This window comes from Talpa europaea, assembly GCF_964194135.1.
Source record: "Talpa europaea genome assembly, chromosome: 1".
Lineage (NCBI taxonomy): Eukaryota > Metazoa > Chordata > Mammalia > Eulipotyphla > Talpidae > Talpa > Talpa europaea.
The window spans coordinates 79,911,324-79,933,112 of record NC_140073.1 but is presented as its reverse complement, the minus strand read 5'-3'; the positions used below and the strand labels follow the sequence as shown (position 1 = coordinate 79,933,112).

The window sequence follows — 21,789 nt, the reverse complement described above, 5'->3', positions numbered from 1 at the left end:
GACCCCTTTCAGATATTTCTTAATGATGAGAAAATTAATAATGATAATATTAAATAAGGGTAAATAATGGTAATTACTGGTAAATAAAGAAAAATAACAAAATAAAATTACTAGTAGCATGCCAGTCAGTGACATATCTAAGATAATTAGAATTACCTCTTCTGTATCATTATTTTTTGTTTTGTAATATTTATTGAAAATACAATGATGAAAGTAAGCAGATTCTTTACATTTAGGATCAGCATAATACTCTCCTAGAAATATAATTTATATAAGTGATACGTATGAGTTAACCATCTCACTTATTTTCAGCTGTGTTACAATGTCTTATTTTAGAGAAAACAATATTAAGAGAAATGTTAGTTATTTTTGTATGAAAATTATTAAGCCAACCCATAATTAAAAATTTCTTGTTACATTGGGAACGACAGCATTCCTTAGTGCCTTAAAACATTTCCTGTATGCACAAAGTGTGTTTACTCTTTGCTATGTTGTCTCAGCAGTTTTAACACTGCTATTTATAATATGCATTGAGATATAATGAGGCCACTGCAATAGTCACAATAGTACTGGATGTTGTAAGACCAAAGAATACCTCTTTCTGTGCTGTTTCACTTGTTTAAGAAGGGAACTCTGGCTCCTAACTGGGCCCAGTTTGCCTCCTGTTCATTAGTAAGGAGTAATAATAAGTTACAAATAAAATAAGTTACAAATTATAATAATTTGTAATAATAAGTTACAAATAGAACAATAATGCTATCATTTCAGAGGTGGAGAGAGAATGTTAGCTGTATGGTTGTGTGGAATGGAAAAAGACTTTGTTAAAAGTGGAAAAATAACCATGTGAGAAGGAGGAGTGGTGTAAGGTTTTTGAGGTGGCAGAACTGGTTAAGTTTGGAATCAGAGGTAGAGAGATTTGCCTCCCATACCTTCTTTTGTGGTAGTGTGTGGTTCAAGGCAAATCCTCCTTATAAAAGGAAAGGAAGGGAGGATGAATAAAAATAAAGAAAGATGCACTAATTCACATAATTCTTGCCACTACTGTATGGGGAATAGCTACTTTTATCTCTTTTTGTAAATGGGGAAACTAAAGCACAGAGTTTAAGTGACTTGTTCAAGAATTCTCAGAATTTAAGTCTGTATGTTTTATGTGTTACAATTTTTAACAACCAAATACGATTTTTTTTTTTACTTTTTTTATTTCTGCATAGAAGAACTGGGGTGTAGGCTAGATGGGTGGGGGTGGGTGTTAGTGAGAGGATTCACCAAGACAGACCAGGTTGCAGAACAGGCAGATCTACTGAAATACACTGCTAAGGGGACCAGCAGGTGAGATTGGAGAGGTCTCCTACACCATATGTGGGTTAGCTCCCTGGCTGGGGATCAAACTTAGCCCATAGTGATGATAGTGCTGAGACTTAACCCCTAGGCCACTGGAGAAGCACCAAATAAGCATTGTTCATGCTTATACTTTAGTAATACAGAGTTCATTACTTTATTGACATGACCATGGTGTTTAGAAAGCGAGAATGTTTTTGTAAGAGTTAGATTTGAAAGTTAGATTAGCTATTTAATCAGTGACTTTTATGATCAAACTTCCATGAAATCAGCTTTCTTGAAAATAATTTTTAACCTTTCAACTTTTCTAAGTTTCTACTTCATCTAAATTTGGGTAAACCCAATGGAATTTGTCATTCATGGAAATTTTCTCTCTCATCATCATTGCCAGACAGCCAGCCAGGTCAATAAAACAAGAGAAGGTAGAATGATTAGGGCTGCTTCAAGACTCATCCCTGTGGGTTCTGTGTCTGAGCTACTAATAGCAAGATGTCTTGAGGAAATGCCAAAATTGTGCACTCAGCCACAGCTATTATGCCTCAGCTTGTCTGATTACAAAGGAAAATATGTTGTTTTTTTTCTTTTACCATCTTGACTTCACCTTTGTATGCCAGACAGAGATCATTGCTTTCAGTGATAGAGCAGAAGAACTTAAGAAACTCAACTGCCCAGTGATTGGTGCTTCTGTGGATGCTTCTGTCCTTGACATGAATCAACACACCTTAGAAACAAGGAGGGCTGGGAACCATGAGCATTTCCCAAATGCACCGTTGCTCAGAGTTATCAGGGCTTAAATGCTGATGATGGCTTTTCATTTGGGTGCCTCTTTAACACTGATGATCAGGATATTCTTCAGCAAATCACTGTAAAACCTCCTTGTTGGCCACTCTGTGGATGAGACTCTGACACTAAGTCAGGCCTTATAGTGCTCTGACAAACATGGTGAAGTGTGCCCATCTGGCTGGAAATCTGGTAGTGACACCACCACTATCAGAAGAGCAAAGAAAATTTCTCTAAGTAAAAATGCACCCTGAGCCATTTTAGGGCTCAGCTGCAGTGAGCAGTCATAAGAACTAAACAAATGCTGGGGTTTTGTCTGTTTTTTCTAAAAAAACCTAGTTCTTCTTTCTACTGCAGCTACCCTTTGTTCACCTTACCAGCTCCCATAGTTCCCCAAGGTGACTATGCAATTCCTGATATTAAATGCAAACCATAAAGCAAGTTAAAGCTTTTTTTAGAGTTCTTTTGTTAGTCACTATTTCTCTTGAAGCCCCCAGCAAACTTATAGGTCAGAATAATTTGCAGGGAAATGGAAGTGCTAGGCTTGCTTAAACAACTCACAATAAAGTTGATTAAAAGGGCTTGAAGAACTTTCCTTAAAGCATGTGGCCAACAGATTTCAGAACAAAACTGTTATTTGGTCTGGGTCTGAGGACTTCAGAACTTAACACTTCTTTTGTGCTCATCCTCTTAGCTAGAAGTTATAGCTGTTCGAGAAGAAATTATGCTGACATTTGTTAAAATAAGGAAGACTATATTCAAGGTAATTGTAATAGCAGTCAACGACATTGCAATTGATGAGAAAGATCTCTCAATTCTAAGTGCAATAAGGACAGGAGATTTATATCCAATGAGCTGTAATGAGGGTGAGAGAGCTTGTGGGAGGAAAATAAGTGGAGACATCAAGGGTAAGGGGATTTTCGCTAAACTGACCTGACAGGATTTTTGCTAAAGGAAGGCTAACAACTTAGACATCAAAGGTGGGAAATGAGTATCTTGATCAGATATTAAGGGCTGATCAGGTATCAAAGGTAGGAATACTCTTGACTTGTTAAGGATTCTTGCTAAGACTGAGTGAGCTACGTGGGCTTGGCAAGAACAGAATGGACGCTAGGTGAAAGTCTAGGCCTAGTCAAGAAGGCTTAGAAAAACCTAAATAAAATTTGGTCAAGGTGAGTTTCCTTGTCACAGCTCAGGTTTGATTTTTTTTAAATTCTTTTTCCTTCTTACCATTGATTAAACTGACAATTAAAATCAAGTAACTTTCATCAGCTCTTAAATGCAAAGTGGGCTTTTTTTTTGTACCACTTTTTCTTCAGAAAGTACTACGTGTATTGACTCACTGACAAAAAAAAAAATTTTTTTGCTAATCTTTCTTTTTTTTGTTTTATATAATTCTTCCATCATTTTTCATTTTTGCACAATGTATGCATTTTCATTTTGGTTATATTCCCCATACAATTGCACCCCCCTTATTTTGACCCTAGTCCTTCCTTGCCCCGCCCCTTCTCTCCCCCCATAGTGTGTCTCTGGTTTATAGTTGCTCATTGATTTTTACTTTGTGTTAATTAGTCTTTTTCCTTCACTGACAAAATTTTAAGAAAAAATTCTTGTAGTGTATTCTCATCATTTTTGCATTTCTTTAAATGAAGTGTAGTGTGTGCCTTCATTATATAATTCTAATTATTTAAATTAAACCTTTGATTAACAGTTACATTTCAGAAAAATAAACTATCAATGTGAAAATATGCATTTTTCTATAACTTCCACAAAACCTGAACCAGCATAACCAAAATGTTGATCATTTATAGAACCTGCCATTTCGTATAATATGTACTTAAGGTGATTTGAAGGCAAATTCCTGCTCAGATAACTTAAAATATGACCATGTAGTGCCAGTTCTAATTAGAATACAATCAGAATAGTTAAAATACATTTTAAAATCAAGAAGCATATACAATCTCCAACCTAAGAAATGAAGAGCATCCTAAAGTTCATTTATTACGTAGATTTTTTTCTTTTAACTAATTTATTTTCTTAATTTTTGGATAGTATTTGATTTCTTTCCTCTGGTGTAGTCCCTGTAGTTCTCCCATCACCACAGCCCCCATGATCCATCACCATAGTCTGTTACGTTCTTCCCTCCCCTGTTTTGGCCTATCTCCTTCCTGCTCCCCTGCTATATGCCTCAGATCTATTACATATATATCTTGATTCCCCAAATATATTTCCTCCTAGAAAGCAGTGTCACAATGACGGTTCAGTTCCTAAGTTAGTCCCAAGAGACTGTTTAGCCTGTTAGACAATTGAACTTTATGATATTACTAGTGGTCATAACCCATTCTGAGCCAGTGGTTGGGAGGGATTTGGGAGCAGCTGGCTTGTGCTTTGAAATCAACAGTGTGTGGGTGCAATGAAGAAGGGATGATATCAGTGACAGAGACTGGCAGAAATAGCTTGCTTGTGAAGAGACAGGGAATGCATCTGAGACTGGAATACAGTGATTGTATACTTTGTAAGTCTGCAATGGATGGTAAATGAATGTGCCTTAAAATGCTTGAACTTGACATGTACTTTTTGAAAGGTTTATCACAGTAAATATAGCTCTTTAGGCAAACATGCAGTTTATTAAAGTGGTTCCGTTACCATGGAAACATATCTGGAATTTATAGCTCCTTATTTTGAGAGGGCTTCATTTCTACTTTCTGAAACACTGAAATCCAAGGCTAAAGTTCTTAACAACCTCCAGTCTCATTGTTAGATGAGCTTCTATTGTTTGGGAAATTTAGACAAAATATAGCTTGCAGAATCAATCTTGTGACTTTATAGCCCTATGCATAAATTTTAAATAGGTATTTTTCTATTTTAAAATGCCCGTTTTAAATTTTTTATTATTACCAGAGCTATCTATGATCATAGTTTAATGAGAACTGCCATTTCCAAATATAATAGTTCCTTACACATGTTCCCCAGAGGCACCCACTTTCTATTCTTTTAGCCCTTTACTTCAGTTTCCTCAGCCACATGTTTATATTGGCTCTTGGTTTGTTTTACTGCTTACTTTGTAATTTTAACAGTCATTGGTTATTTGAGTGTCTACACGTAAGTCTTTATTCTACACTTTTACCTAATTTTTAATTTCACTACGTACAAATTCTTAGAAATAATTTTCTCTCAGAATTTCTAATGTTGATGTTGAGAAAATCAGTGTGCTTCATAGTTTTTTTTTTTTTTAAGATCTCTATCTTTTTATTTATTTATGTATACAAGAACTGGGGTGCAAGGCCAGAGGTGCAGGGGGACCAGTGAGAGGATTCACCAGAGACAGAGTGGGGAGCAGAACAGGCAGATTGACTTAAATACACTGCTGAGGGGAGCAGCGGGCCAGATAGGAGAGGTCTGCTGTGCCATGTGGGTTAGCTCTCTGGCTGGGAATTGAACTCATGCTGCAGTAGCTGGCAATAGCTTGATAGTGCCGAGACTTTAACCCCTGCACCAACAGGGAGGCCCCCATGGTTTTTTTTTTTTTTTTTTTCAGTTCTTTGAAATCTTTCCCTCTCTTCTCTGAAAGCTTATATAATCCTGCCTTTGCCCCCAGTATTCTAAAATTTCATAATGAAGGACTTTGTTCTGCCTCCATTTTCATATATTGTGGAGCATTCTCAGTGGACTTTTTCCATTTTTCCTTTTTGAAACTCATGTCCTTAAGTTCCATTAAACTTTATTCCTTTAATTTTTCCTTTCTTCTGTTATTTTCTAATTTAAATATGCCCTGTGACTTGGTCCTCTGATTTTCTTATATTTTTATACTTACTCTATTTATATTTACTCTTATTTTCCATTTACTTTCTACAAGTGGTAAATTTTGAATTTCTACTATTATGTTTTTAATTTCCAAGAGTACTTCCCCATATTCTTTTTTTTTTTTTTTGCAGCATCCTGTTCTTGTTTTATAAATGTAATTTCTTCCCATTTTCTTCCCTCTGTATCATTGATCTGTTCACATGGAGTGCTTTCTACAAATGTCTGGTGAATCTTGCTTGTATTTATGAGTAAGATACTAAATATTGACTGAAACTCTGTACATAGTTATAACTTATAGACTGTGATCTTTATGAAAGGGTTATCTGTCTGAGATGTTACGGTGTAGAATCCAAAATACCAATTTTTTTAGATTAATCCCCAAAAGAATCATTTTAGATTCACCCCACAAGGATCAGTTTATATGATCCTAATGCTCTACATAAATAGGGTGGGGAGGATAAGGATTAGTATAGCACATCACCAACTACAAATATTCTTTTAGCCAATCCTCCTGGCTTATCCATACCTCCTCACTGCTAGAGGCATCTTTTTCTGAACTTTTGTAGATCACTACATTATAAACCAGGTGTGCCTCAGCTTTTCATACAGCCACCTGTCAGATGAACTATTCACTTACCAAGCACCTAGCTTCTAAAAGTTTGTTGCTATCATCTCTCATCAATTGTCTTTCTCCCTAGACATTTTGCTATCATTTAAATACAGCATTAGAGGGCATGAAGGATAAATGTGGTCAGCCTGCTATCTTTTCCCAAAATTTCTAAGTAACTAGGTCTTCACAGTTAAGAGACTCTAGTCATGTTTGAGATTTAATTAATTCTATCTCCTTTAAATTTAGTTTTTAGTTGTCACATATTGATTCTCACTTTTAGTAGGTAATGTGACCTGATTAACCAAGACAAGTTTATTTAATTTGAAATTTCTAGATTGTCTCCTTTCTAACTCACAATTTCATTGTATCTCCCCCTGTTCTTTCAGATCTTCTGGGCTCTTACTTTCATCAATCAGGCCTCTTTTGCACCTTTCTCCATGTGGGCAGACAAACTAAATCTTCCCATTTTCCATTCTATTAGCCTGTCTAGTCCCTAAAAGGCCTATTTGTAAATCAACTTAAGTTTCTCAGTTTAAATAAAAAATGAGTATCTGCAGCCAATTAAGCTAACGATGTTCTTTTTTTCCATGGGGCCCTGTGTGTATTGCCTGCAAACGGCAGTCCCCTTGGTCATGTTTGCATCCTGTAGCTTGTATTGGTTGCCCTCAGGAGAGCTGGAAACAACCCTTTCTTGTGCACATGCATGTCTGATCTCATGCCCTTCCCAGTCATAAGCTCCAGTCAGAGTTTTTGAAAGCTCCAGGTGCACTAACCAGGGTCCACATTAGCCAAGTCATCATGCCCATGCACACCAAGCTTCAGAACAAGAAGCATGTGATTAAAGCTCTATGGAGAACCAAGTTCAAGTTCCTTGGCTGCCAGGAAATCCACATCTCCAAGAAGTAACACTTTACCAAGTTTAATGTAGATGAATTTGAAGATTTGGTGGCCAAAAATCATACCAGATGGATATGGGGTCAAATACTTCTATTTGTGGGCCCTGAATTTGTGACAGCCTCGGAGTCACCTGCTCTTTAGTCATACCCACCAATAAATGCTGCTTCCTATTCCCCTTTCCCCCCAAAATGAGTAAAACAACTTTCTTTAATAATTAAGCTTCACTCCCAAGTTTGTATTCATTTTTTTTAAAGATTTATTTTAATTTATGCATACAAGAGCTGGGGTACAGGCCAGAGGAGCGGAGGGTGAGAGAATTCACCAGAGACAGAGTAGGGAACAGAACAGGCAGATTGACTGAAGTACTGTGCTGAGGGAAGCAGGAGTGAGTCAGGAGAGGTCTGCTGTGCCATGAGGGTTGCTGCCTGCTGGGGATCGAACTCATGCTGCAGTGGCTGCGGACAGCTTCATGGGTTGTGTCTTAACCCCCTGCGCCACCAGGGAGGCCCCCAAGTTTTTTATTCTTTTAATAGTCCCTTAAAAATTTTTTTCACATCATTTTTTATCTTCTATTTTTTTTTTCCATAACTCTGTTTCACTTCTGTCTTCTCTATGAGCTTTTTTGAAAATTAAATTTGAAACAAAAGTGCCAGTACCCTTCTCAAGTAAGTAGCCTATTTAACTACCTACTTTCCAGTGAAACTCTTTTCTTGTCTGTTGTTTTTCCTTTTAATTCTTGACTTGTTCTTACTTTACTTCTCTGTTTGTTTGGTTTTTTTCTCTTGTCTCTCTCCCACATGCCCCATAAATGTGAGCTTTTATTTCTGTAGGCTATTTAGAGAACAAAGCAGTTAAAAGTTCATAGAAACATTGATTTTTGAGAAGTTCTTCTTGTCTTTCTAAATGAAATAAACATTTTTATGTCATTAATGAGATTTAACTTTTAACATTTAGGCAGGTGCTGTAAAAGATTATATTAAGATGATGCTTCAGAATGATTCACTTAAATTTCTGGTTTTTGCTCACCATTTAAACATGCTCCAAGCTTGCACAGAAGCAGTTATAGAAAATAAGGTATGTTACTATTTTCATATAAAATACATTTTTTGGCATGCAGATTTCAATATTTTAAAACATTTGTAGTCTTACAATTTAGCTTTATTGCCTTCTTTAGGTGATAGTTTATAATATGTCATCAGATTTTTTTTCTTTCAAATGATATTACTATTATGCCAATGATAAATTTTCTTTTTAATACCCGTCTTATAATTTTTGACTGATAATATTACCTGGATTGATTAAAATATGTCATTTTTGTTATTGCATATACCATTTAGATTGAATCAGGCAGTTAAAATTCTTGTTTACCCCCAAGATGACCTTTGAACATGGTGGTATCCAAAGGAAAGGAAGAATGAATTCAGCCAACTTTAGTGTGCAGCTGTAAACATACTTTTTAATTTTCCAGGAAGCCTACTCTAGAATATGATATAGTGTTAAGATTTAATGTAGGTAAATTTGAAACATATGGCCCAGGTAATCAACAAATCTACTGGCTTTACTGTGTTGTCTTAGATTCACCTTGTTTCCTAACAGTCCTATCAGAGATAACATCTCATTTTCTTTCTTTCAAAATTTAAACCTGTCATCTCTCTCTATGTGCTGAGGGCTTCTTCAGAGCCTCAGAAGCAGCCAGAAGACATTTCCTGACAAATTATATGAACTCAATATACATGTAGCAACAGAACCACTTGTCTTTGTAGGTAATTAAGACTTTTACGTAGAAAAATAAATCCATGTCTTTTTCAATACTTTGTATAAAGTTTTCAAGAATTACCTAATGTGTTCATTAATATTACCAAAGAAGGAATTAAAAAGACTTATAAGATAATAAAGCCTAAAGTGCTATATATTAAATGGTACTTCCTCCTTGATTATCATATAGTATGTGTAAAATTTTTTTCCAGTAAGATATAATAATTTTTAAAAGATTGGGCAATAAAATTTTATTTGTAATATTTTTTATTCTGATTCCATTATACCTTACAAGCACTGGAATCTATTCTAAAAATTATTTTCTCTCTTTTTTCCCAAGTCTACTTTACTGATGTCTTTAAAATCCCATTTAGCATCACTATGAGTTAAAAATGTAGGTAGTTTTGTTTCTCAGTATTCCCCGTGGAAGTGACACTATCTGGTATTTGTCTTTCTTTTCCTTTAGCATAATTTCATTTAGCATAATCCCTTCCACTTCCATCCATGTTGTACAATTTTGTTAGCTGATGTTACCACAACATTCATACCCCCAATGTATATAGTAGCAGAGTTGGAGATAAATTTCTCCCTAACACTCTCTAGCCTGACAATGAGTTTTCTTTAGCAAGACCCTCAGATTTTGTATTATTCGTTACTGGATATTAAATGGATCACTGGTCAATTTGTATCTGTTTTGTAAAGGCATAGAAAGTTAATAAAGTACATTAATTTAATAATAGCTTATAAAAGGGAATATCCACTTTTCTCAGGCATTTTTGAGGCATTTTTTTTCCATGAAAGTAAAGGCATTAATGAGACTATTTAGAATTCAGGACTTATTCTTGTTTTTACAGAGTTGATTAAAGAGTTCTAATTTTTATCTAGAATAGCTATTTTTTAGATAGAATAGCTAATTTTTAGCTATTCTAACAGACAGTGATTACTCCCTTTTCTCTTCTCAAATTGTTCTTAAAAGACAGCGCTGTTCAGGTTAGCACTTAATGTTTTCCTACTTTCTAAAGATTCATTTTCTAAAATGTTGGTTCCTCACTCCATGGAGATGACTCTGTCACATGTTTGCTTTAAATTTGGTGCTGTGACTAAACAGAACTCAGATGGGACTATAAAAAAAGAAAATCTGTTAATATTTGGGATAGTTCAGAAATAAATGGACTACTCTTAATGAATCCCTAATAGGGTCAATGGCTAGAATCCTCTTTTTACTTTGTACTCACATGTCTGACTTTATTTTCACTTTGGAATTAGTGATCCTTTGACTTCAAAGTTAGTCTGATCCAGACTAATTTAAAGTTTGCGTATCTATTTTTAGAGAATTTTACAGAAGACAGCATTAGCTTACTTCATTACTGATTTATTAAGCTCTTGTTCTATCAATGCTTGGCATTGATGGTAGGTCGCTTAAAAGTTTAAAAAATATGAAATTGTTTTAAGTTTTAAAAAAGTTGCTTAAGAGTCTTCTGTAGTGTTTACCAACCTGTCACCTTAACCGATTTCTATTTTGTTATGTGAACATAAAAATAAGCTGTAAAATAGATTAAATGAAATGGATGCCAAGGGACTTATCCTAATTTTGTGATTTCTCTTGTTGATGCTAGACTCGTTACATTAGGATAGATGGAAGTGTTCCATCTTCAGAACGAATAAATCTCGTTAATCAGTTTCAAAAGGATCCTGATACTCGTGTGGCTATCCTAAGCATTAAGGCTGCTGGTCAGGTAAGAAATTTCAGGACTAAATTTGATAAGGAAACATTGTTGAGGTAGTAAAAAGGTCATTAACCATAACTATAGCTTATATATAATTATATATCTATACATATATAATTACAACTTTATATCCACCATCTGGTATAACTATTCATTCTACTTTATACACAATTACAAAGTAATATAAAGTATACACAGAATAATAGAAAAGATGCTTCAACAACTTGGATTCACATCTTCCTAAATTTTCAAGGAAAGATTTTTCTAGAAAAGTACAGTTAAATTGCTTGTGATACATTTTTGTCACCTATTTTCCTTCCTTTGCATTTGTATAGAATTTTCTAATCCCTTTCTTACAGCACTTAACTTCCATAAGAGACTATGAGGCAAAGTGGCCTGAGAGAAATGAACTCGACTATCTGAATTTTTCTTAGAGTATGCCTGGTTTGTCTCTTAGGATTAGGTTTGTCTACAAGTAAATGAAAACCCAAATTAAGAACAACTTATATATACAAAAATTTATTATGTCCTATAGACAGTCCAAAGCTAGCATGGTGCTTCTACAAAGGCTTGGCTCCTTTTGACTTTCTGCTTGACCACTTGTTCCACTGGAGATCTATATCTGCAATTTAGACAGCTAAAAGAGAAAGACATGCTGTATCTCACTGTCCTCAAGTTAGTCCCATGGCCACAAATAATTTCAAGTGAAGCTGGGAAAAGTAGCCTTTATTTCAGATAGTCACGCCTCAAACCATGCAAAAGAATAAGAGAAAAATCGATACTAGGGAAGGCACTGACACACTGTGTTAGAGGGGGTCCTTCTGGAATTTTTTTGTAGTAACATTCAAAAGCATTTTCATGTTAATATCTAAGACAAAATACTTAATATGGTGAGAAGGAATTGAGCATGTTGCTGTGTGTCTTACATAGTAGACAACATTTCTGGCTTCTTTGTGGTCTCTGGAATCAGGAGAGAGCCATTGAGCTACTTTGCATATAAAAAGAAACTTTACAGAATGAAAAAGTTCTAGAGCTCACTAGGAGTTCAGCCCAAAGGAGGCTTGTCACACCACTTACTTCATTTTGGATTAAACCTGCAGTAATCTGAATTATATAACTGTTAGAGAATATCAAGAGCTTAAAATTAGAAATAGAGTACGCATCCACAGAAGAAAAGCAGAAGAAGCCAGGGAGGAGAGTTTGTGAGTGACCTAATGCAAGACTTAGTAAAATTAAGAATGTATAGACCTTCAGGGCCTCCCCGGTGGCGCAGCGGTTGAGCGCTGGGTTGCGAAGCTGCCCGCGGCCTCTGGGGCGCCGGTTCGATCTCCGGCTGCTCCCCAGCCACCGGAGGAGGATCCCACATGCGCAGACCTCTCCTGCCACCCGCTGCTCCCCTCAGCAGTGTGCTTCAATCCTTCTGCCTGCTCCGCTCCCCGCTCTGGCTCTGGTGAGTTCTCTCACCCTCCCGCGCTTCTGACTGTGCCCAGCACATGTATGAACAAAACAAACAAACAAATATAATAAATAAATAAATAAAAACATGCCTCTATAAAAAAAAAAAAAACAACTATTTAAAAAAATAAAAAAAAAAGAATGTATAGACCTTCATATGTTATTCAAGGATGTATTTCTCAGTACATTAGATAATTCAGAACTCATCTACTTAAAAAGTAGTATCTTCTGGGTCTCCCTGGTGGCGCAGCGGTTGAGCGCCCGGTTGCGAAGCTGCCCGGAGCCTCTGCAACGCCGGTTCGATCCCCGGCTGCTCCCCGGCCACTGGAGGAGGGTCCCACGTGGCGCGCAGACCTCTCCTGCCGCCCGCTGCTCCCCTCAGCAGTGTACTTCGGTCCTTCTGCCTGCTCTGCTCCCCGCTCTGGCTCTGGTGAATTCTCTCACCCTCCCGCGCTTCTGACTGTACCCAGTGCTTGTATAAATAAATAAATAAATCTTTAAAAAAAAAAAAAAAAGTAGTATCTTCTTAGGAACAAGGGAAATAAAAGAACTTGGTTCTAGGAAGTATAGTAGTTTAGTAGCGGCTTAGAGTGATATTGATGTTGCCAGCATATTTTCCCTTTATTCTTGTATGACCACTTGATGCTTTCTTTAAATACTACTTATTTTTTCAGGCTTCTCTCTAATATTTTGAGGCATTTCCTCTCCTAAATAGCAACAAAATTTAGCCCTCTCCATGTTTTGGTTACTTCCATTTTCCATTCCAAAGCAATTGGTCTTCAGTCACTTTCTAACTTGAGAACTAGTGCCATCATTTAATGGGTGCTTGCATGATGCTGTTATGTGATATAAAATAACATATCAAAATTACAGCACAGCAGTCACAAAAAGTCACTCACAGTGGTTCCAGTGCATACAAACAATAGTCTGCATTAGATGATACTCCTGAAGGATGGATGGTAGATTTTTCTGTTCACCACCTAACACAATTTACTACTATGTGGCAATAGCATCTTTTACTCAGCCAACCAACTTCTAAATCATCCATTTTTCAGTTTGAGGAGGTTTGGATTGTTTCATTTATTGGTTATAAAGCAAGACTTAGTTAATACTTGAAATTGTTGCACTATTTCAAACTGATGTAAATACAACTGCACAAAAAATGTAATTTTGCTGTAAATTGAGATGTAAACCAGTAAACTTCAGGATCTTAGGTATGTAACTTGAGTAGTTTCATAGCAAGTATATGACTAGAGACATGATTTTCTTGCTTTATAGAACAGCAGATGAATTAAATGAATAGTGAATGTCATTGCTCTCTAGTTGCTATGGATACTGTGTGTTAAAAATTATATTCTCATTTATAATGTATTTTATTAGATTTCCAATGGTAATGTGAATTCAGTCTTCATCAGAGCATAAAGTGATTTTGTTTATGTCTATATATCCATCAAACTGACTTGAAGAATTGAAACACATTTTAAATGTGTTATTTGTAGTTTACCTGGCTGTCTTGCAGTGAGCAATCTTCATTTGCCTTTCATAAATCAAATTTTCTTAATTTGGCTTAAAATGGAAGACTGATTTGTCTCCAAATCCTTCAGCATTCTGTAATCCATTTAACATGTTCAGAGATACTTTGTTATATCTGGCTATGTGTTATATTCTCACTTTATTTGCATCTCTGTTTCTTCACTTTATGTTGCTTAGGGTTTGACATTTACTGCTGCAACTCATGTAGTATTTGCTGAGTTGTATTGGGACCCTGGACATCTAAAACAAGCAGAAGATCGTGCTCACCGAATTGGACAGTGCAGTTCTGTGAATATTCACTACCTTATTGCAAATGGGACTCTAGACACTCTCATGTGGGGAATATTGAATCGCAAGGTAAAGCTTGAATTTAAAACATGTTACCAGCTTACTCACTATGATCATATCCTATATGAGTTAAAGGCTGAGTTTTAGGCCAAGGATATTGATGCTAATATAAGCAAGTTCATTTGGTAGTACCTTATCTGCAGACCTCTATAATAAGAGAGAGGTATGAATTTACATGTATTCCTATTACTTTCCAAGCCCTTCTACTATGTTAGAGTCTAACGAGGGGGAGTGTTAGGTAGCAAGGAACCATAATATGTTCAAATCCCAAGTCCTTTTTAAAGTAAGCAAAGAATAATCCCTTGTTAGAAGGATTCTTGAATTCCCAGCTAATTTTGGACAGAAAACAGCCTGTATCCAGATTCTAGAAAAGATAGAAGGAACATTACTTTTCTGTCCCTTCAGCTATCTCTTCTCACTAACCTTGAGAGATGTGTATAGAAAGGACTAGGTAAACATTGGATGTTTTTTAAGCACTGAGTGTAGATATTCAAAAAAGTCAACCATGTATAGGTTCAGTTTCAAAGTTTATAAATATTAGAATACAAGTTTTTGTGAGAAAAGAAAATAGTATAACTTCTCTGGTTAAACCTTTTCCTCACTTAAAATAGGAATCATTGATTTGGTAATTTGGCTATAATTTTAAGTGATTACATTACTAAAGCCCATGATATGTTGAAACAATAAGATTTTTTGTAGTTGTTGCTAGAGATTTAAATGCAAAATCAAGTTACTGCTTAGTAGAAGTCAGCAGTGAGGTAAACCATTGTAAAATCATATGCTTTTCCATCTTACAGACTCAGGTTACAGGGAGCACATTGAATGGTAGGAAGGAACAACTTCAGGCTGAGGAAGGCGATAAGGAAAAATGGGATTTCCTGCAGTTTGCAGAAGCCTGGACTCCAGCTGAAAGTTCTGAAGAGCTCAGGAATGAAATTTTGTTCACTCATGTAAGATTACAATAACTTTCTTTTCTATTTTTTAAAAACCGATGTTATTGTATATTGTCTTAAAATAGCAACTTTCAATTATTCATGCTATACAGAAGAGCCTTCACAGAAAGCTGGAAAACCTCTGAAAACCAAAAGGTAAAATTGATAAAAGGAGACTGCAACCATGTCTTGTGTCTCCTAACAGTTATATATCAGGACTCACTGTTCTGCTTCTCACAAAAACCAGCTCAATAGAATCCAACCTTCAGAAGAAAACAAGAAACTCTCTAGTATAGGAGGCTAGGGAAAGATGGACTAAGTTTATCATAAAATGAAACATAGACATAAATGCAAAAATTGATATTTGCATTTGAATATAAAGTTTTGTTTCATTCAAACAATATTTTTATGTGGAATCGTGTATTTGTGTCTATAAAAATCAATAGATTTCTAGTTATTTAAAAATTATATATAACTAAAATAATGATTTGTGGTTCTTCTTTATCCCCTACTGAACTGAATTCATTTCTAAAATAATTGAAGAATTTGAAACACATTTTCCCATGTTTATTATTTTTATGTCTACCTGAAAAAAAAATATGTGTGGAAAAGCCAAAAAAAAAAAAAAATCAGCCTGTCAGCCTCACAAATCTTTCTTCCCTGATTTACATGTTTATCTTTCATAGTTTAGTGTTATCTCACCCAGATTTTTCAATTAGTGTAGTAATACACACCAGGTTTTATCCAAACTGGAATCTTACAATGTAGCCACTGTTTTTTAAATTTGTTTTGCTTTGCTTGTATGTTTTTTTGTTTATTGGCCAGCATATGACACATGTTTTAGATGTGCATGCTGCCCACCACTTTGTCTTTATACTTTCCAGCTTAATGCATTTTAAGAAATGTTCGTTTTTTTTTAAGGTCCTAAGGAAATCTAGTACATATTTTTCTTTTGAAAGTTGCCTAAATTTCAGCATTTCCAATGGGAATTTTTCTATTAATACTGATTTCTTTTTGATTCTTTTCAAGATTCTTTATAAAAAGATCCTACATTTAGCATTTTTAGGCTATTTCCAATTTTGTCTATTAAACTTTGCCAAATTATTCAAATTTGCCAATTGTCTAAAAAATCTTGTTTAATGAAAAGTTTATAACAGCTCAAATTGGATGGTTTAACAAGCTGTGAATATTTTGATAGCACCAGCATTTTAAGGAATGTTCATTTTATCTCTGTGCCACCCTCCTACTGCTGCAGCTGGAATATAGAACTGGGGCAAGGAAGAGGGACCTTCCACTGCAGTCAGGATGATGGAGAGAGAGAGAGGGAGAGAGAGAAAGTTGGTCAGCACATGACAGCCCAGCCATTCCAGTATTATAGAAGGAAAGGCTTTGAAGCTCAAAGAGGAGGGCCCTTAGCAGCAGAGAATGAACCTGAGGGCAAAAGGAAGATAAACTGAGAGCAGGAAGAGAATCAGGAGGCCAAGTGCCAGGACTCTTTACTCCCCCTAGTCCCACTAACTTGCCAATCCATTATGCTAAAAATGCAGTGAATTCTATTGCTGACTTTTAGAAAACCAGTAAGTCTTGTAAATTTGGCAAATTGGTCTTCCATGAACTGGGTTTCAGGTGAATTGGCTGTTAGTATATCAGCCTTTGGCAAATTGCTTTTTTATACATTGACCTATAGCCTAATATTAGTATCATTGTGAGTTAGGAAGCAAGGAAACTTGTGGTGAGGAAGAGAAGGATGAGAAGAAATTTTCCTGAACAGAAATTTTTGTTAGTTTTGGAATTTCCTGCCTTCTTTCCCCACCTGGTATTCGTAGCTCTTCAGAATAGCATTATCTTCAATCTCCCTTCTCGCTTAATCAGAATTGTTTGTCACATAATTCAGTTAATTATTTAGATTTAAAAAAAAATCCACGAAACAGGGATGGAAACAGGGTGGAAACTCTTCCAGTATAAGCGTACTCGTTGTTTTAAAATAGTAAACATTTTGGTATAATCTCTTCTTGTACTCCCTCATCCCACCACTAGAACCTTCTGCAACTCCCCACAATCTCATATAACATGGGACCACTGAGACTTTCTTTCAACCTAAATCTGGTGATAGCTATTGTTAAATACTTGAATAAGACTCTGCATGTAATTAATCTACACAAATGTGTGAGTCATCATTCTTTAGCAACTCTAAACTCTGATTTTTATTTTTACTGCCATCCTTTAAGGGGCATCTTTTCATTTAACTATCTGTGGGAAGCTTGAACCTGTCCCTTAATCTCTTAAGGGCCCTTTCCCATTCCCTTTTGACCCTTTATGGATAATTGGCATCACCTCTTAGCTAGCCATGTATGCCCTAGATGACTAGAAGGGTTTCTAATTCTCTTTTATTCATTGTATATAAATTATAAAATATCCAAAGAGAAATTTGGTGCATAAATGATGCATAGGCGAGCAAAAGAAAATCCTGAGTCTAGTTCCTACTTAGGACAAGTCTGTCTTCTTGGTTTCTTTTCTACAGATCTCGGTAAGTCACAGTTGTTTCCATTTTGTTAATTCATCCATCAATTCTCTTTCCATTTTGTTTTATGTTAGAGATTTCTGTGTAATCTCTTAGTTCAGCCACATTGAGTCTCTGCTTTCCCTTACACGTTGTTTTCATTTTGTGTTCTCTTAGTTCACTATCTTCCAGTTCATATCTGTCCTCATTAGCCTCTCCCTGGTTGGCTAACCTTCCTTACCATGTTCCTCAGTACTGGTGTCTTCCACCTGGCTCACACAGCACCCTTTTCTCTATTCTAACCTTCCTCAATTCCCCTTATCTCCTGTCCTTAAGACCTTCTAGAGCATCCTTCAGTCAAAGCAAATTTACATTTCAAACACCCACATTTACATTAAAAATAGATTGGCTGGTTTCTGGTCTGCTGCAAAAAAAAATTATATATAGTAGGGAAGGAAAACTCTTCAAACTGTGCAATTTTAAAATATGTCCTCAAAATTCAAGAACAAACTTTTCCATTTTTATTAAATATGAACGTTGTATGAAATGTTTATTTTGTTGTGGGCCAAGAAGTGGAAATAAAAAAGCGTCTCATATATATATATATATATATATATATATATATATATATATATATATAAATTAACATTGTTTCCCACATATTTTTTGGTTGAAAAAAATGGTAACAGCATAAAGAAAGTTGATCACAGGAATTGTAGCAATCATGAAGTCTAAATATCTCTTTCAAAATCTCTTGTTTCTAAATATGCTAAGCACTGGTTTCTTAGACCTAACACACCTTAAGCTAGAATATTTGCTTAATATATATTTTACAATTCAAACCATTTTTTTAAATAAATTTTATTTTTATATTCCCCATACAATAGCAACCCCCTTATTTTGACCCCAATCCCTCCCCTCCCCGCACTCCACCCCCCATAGAGTGTCTCTGGTTCATAGTTTTTTGTTGATTTTGATTTTCACTTTCTTATAGTTATTCATTTTCCTGGTCCCTTATTTAAGTTTTCTAGATTCCTGCTATGAGTGAGACCATCTGGTATTTTCCTTTTTCTTTCTGGCTTATTTCGCTGAGCATGATCCCTTCCAGGACCATCCATGTTGCTGCAAATTGCATGTGTTTATCTTTTTTGAATGCTGAGTAATATTCCACGGTGTATATGTACCACATCTTCTTGATCCAGTCATCTATTTTTGGGTATTTGGGTTGTTTCCAAAGCTTAGCTATTGTAAACAGTGCTGCTATAAACATAGGGGTGCCGGTGCTCTTTGGAATTGATGTTTCTGTGTCCTTTGGGTAAATACCTAGGAGTGGAATTGCTGGATCCTATGGAAGCTCTATGTTTAGTAGGTCCAGAAATCTCCACACGGCTCTCCATAGTGGTTGGACCAGTTTGCACTCCCACCAACAGTGCAGAAGAGTTCCTTCTTCTCCACACCCTCGCCAACATTTGTTGTTGCTAGTTTTTTAATATGTGCCATTCTCACTGGTGTGAGATGGTATCTCATGGTAGTTTTGATTTGCATTTCCCTGATTACAAGTGATGTTGAACATTTTTTCATATGCCTGTTGGCCATTTGCATTTCCTCTTCAGAGAAGTTTCTTTTTAGCTCTTCTGCCCATTTTTTGACTGGATTATTTTCTTTGTTTTTGTTGAGTCTCATCAGCTCTTAGTAGATTTCTGTGATCAGTCCTTTATCATTAGTGTATGTGCACAAATGTTTTTCCAGTTGGTGGTGGTTCTCTTTGTTTTGGTTATTGTCTCTTTTGCTGTGCAGAAGCTCTTTAATCTGATGTAGTCCCAACTGTTTATCTTTGCCTTCACTATCACTGCTTGGGGTGTTGTCTGTAAAGATGTCTTTGATGTGCATATCACATAGTGTTTTGCCTATATTTCCTTCTATGTATTTTATGGTTTCAGGTCTTATGTCTAGTTCTTTAATCCATTTTGAGTTGATTTTTGTGTATGGTGTGAGGTAGTAGTCAAGCGTCATTCTTTTGCATGTAGCGACCCAGTTTTCCCAGCACCATTTATTGAACAAACTTTCTTTGCTCCAGTGCATAGTCTTTGCTCCTTTGTCAAAGGTTAGTTGACCATAAATCTGTGGGTTTATTTCTGGATTTTCTATTCGATTCCATTGGTCTGTGTGTCTGTTCTTGTTCCAGTACCACGCAGTTTTGATGATTATGGCTTTGTAGTATAGTTTGAAGTCTGGGAGGGTGATGCCTCCATTCCCTTTTTTTTTTTTTTTCAGGGGAGCTTTGGCTATTCGGGGTTTTTGGTGATTCCATATGAATTTCATCAATAATTGTTCTATTTCTTTGAAGAATGACATTGAAATTTTGATTGGAATAGCATTGAATCTGTATATTGCTTTTGGTAGGATGGCCATTTTAATAATGTTTATTCTTCCAATCCATGAGCAGGGGATGTCTTTCCATTTCTTTGTGTCTTCTTCTATTTCTTTTAACAGTGTTTTATAGTTTTCTTTGTATAGGTCCTTTACTTCTTTTGTTAGATTTATTCCAAGTATTTGATTTTTTTTGTTTTGATAATAAAAGGGATGGTTTTTGTTTTTTTTTTTAATTTTTTTTTTATAGAGGCATGCTTTATTTATTTATTTGTTTGTTTGTTTGTTTTGTTTATACATGCACTGGGTACAGTCAGAAGCGCGGGAGGGTGAGAGAATTCACCAGAGCCAGAGCGGGGAGCAGAGCAGGCAGAAGGACCGAAGTACACTGCTGAGGGGAGCAGCGGGCAGCAGGAGAGGTCTGCGCGCCATGTGGGACCCTCCTGTGGTGGCCGGGGAGCAGCCGGGGATAGAACCGGCGCTGCAGAGGCCGCGGGCAGCTTTGCAACCCAGCGCTCAACCGCTGCGCCACCGGGGAGGCCCGAAAGGGATGGTTTTTTTGATTTCTTCTTCAGATTTATTTTTTGTGTATAGGAAGGCTACTGACTTTTGCGTGTTGATTTTGTATCCTGCCACTTTACTGAACTGATTGATGAGTTGAATGAGTTTTTCTGTGGAGTTTTTGGGGTTCTCTATGTATATTATCATATCATCTGCAAATAGTGATAGTTAATTCAAACCATTTTTAATAAACATTCTGTGATTAGTCTGCATAATAACCTAGAAGTAAGGGCAAGCAGATAGCATCCCTGTTATGGATAGAGACAAAAAAAAAAACCTGTGTTAAAGCTTACATCACATTGTACTCTTATTAGATGTTTGTCTTGTTTGCTCTTATGACTTCACTCACACTATATGAGCCAGCAATTCCACTTCCATAATACATTATTATGTATTAAGTAGTTATTCCATTTAACAATCATGATCTTGTTTTACCTTCAAATCCACACCATGAAGCAGATATCATTAACCTACCCCAATAAAGCTCAGAAAGATTATGCTGTTACTATGCCTTAGTTTATACAGCCAGTAAGTGACAGAGCTGGGATTTGAACCTGTGCCTTTCTATTCCATAGTCTGCCTTCATAACTTTGCAAACTGTATTAGATGCATTAAGATTCACACATTGTGGGCCTTCAGTTATTTGCGGAATGAATAGAACATAGAAACATTTTAATTTGGGTTAGCCAGTGTTTATGGGATATGTACTACATATAGGGCATTCAAAGATCATTCATTTGATAAACATTTATTAATATTATATGAAATGCGAATCAAAACCACGAGATACCACTTTACACCCACTTGAATGACTAAAATAAAAAGACAGACCACAAGTACTGGCAAAGATATAGAAAAAATTGTAATAATCCTGCAGTGCTGGTAGGAATGTAAAATGGTACGGCTGTTTTGAAAAACAGTCTGGCAGTTCCTTAAAATGTTAAACACGGAGTTACTATATGAACCAGCAATTCCACTTCCAAGGGATTGAAAATATCTGTCCACACAAAAACATGAACATTAATGTTGTAGCAGCATTATTCATAATAGCCAAGAAAGTTAGAACAATCTAAATGTATATTAATTGATGAACAGATAAACAAATGGAATATTATTCAGTGATAAAAAGAAATAAAATTCTGATACATGCCCACACAGATGAATCCTGAAAACACTGTC

At 35.8% G+C, this 21,789-nt stretch overlaps 1 protein-coding gene across 1 annotated transcript in view; it reads left to right on the top strand.

Annotated features, from left to right (window-relative positions):
- ZRANB3 (zinc finger RANBP2-type containing 3) overlaps positions 1–21,789 on the top strand; it is a gene marked incomplete at both ends in the record, with an annotated part of 159,661 nt that overhangs the window by 102,230 nt on the left and 35,642 nt on the right. The window contains 4 exons of the mRNA XM_084231578.1: positions 8,384–8,503; positions 10,801–10,920; positions 14,077–14,256; positions 15,045–15,197. Coding sequence (XP_084087704.1) covers positions 8,384–8,503; positions 10,801–10,920; positions 14,077–14,256; positions 15,045–15,197 — 573 coding nt within the window. The remainder of the gene's footprint in view (positions 1–8,383; positions 8,504–10,800; positions 10,921–14,076; positions 14,257–15,044; positions 15,198–21,789) is intronic.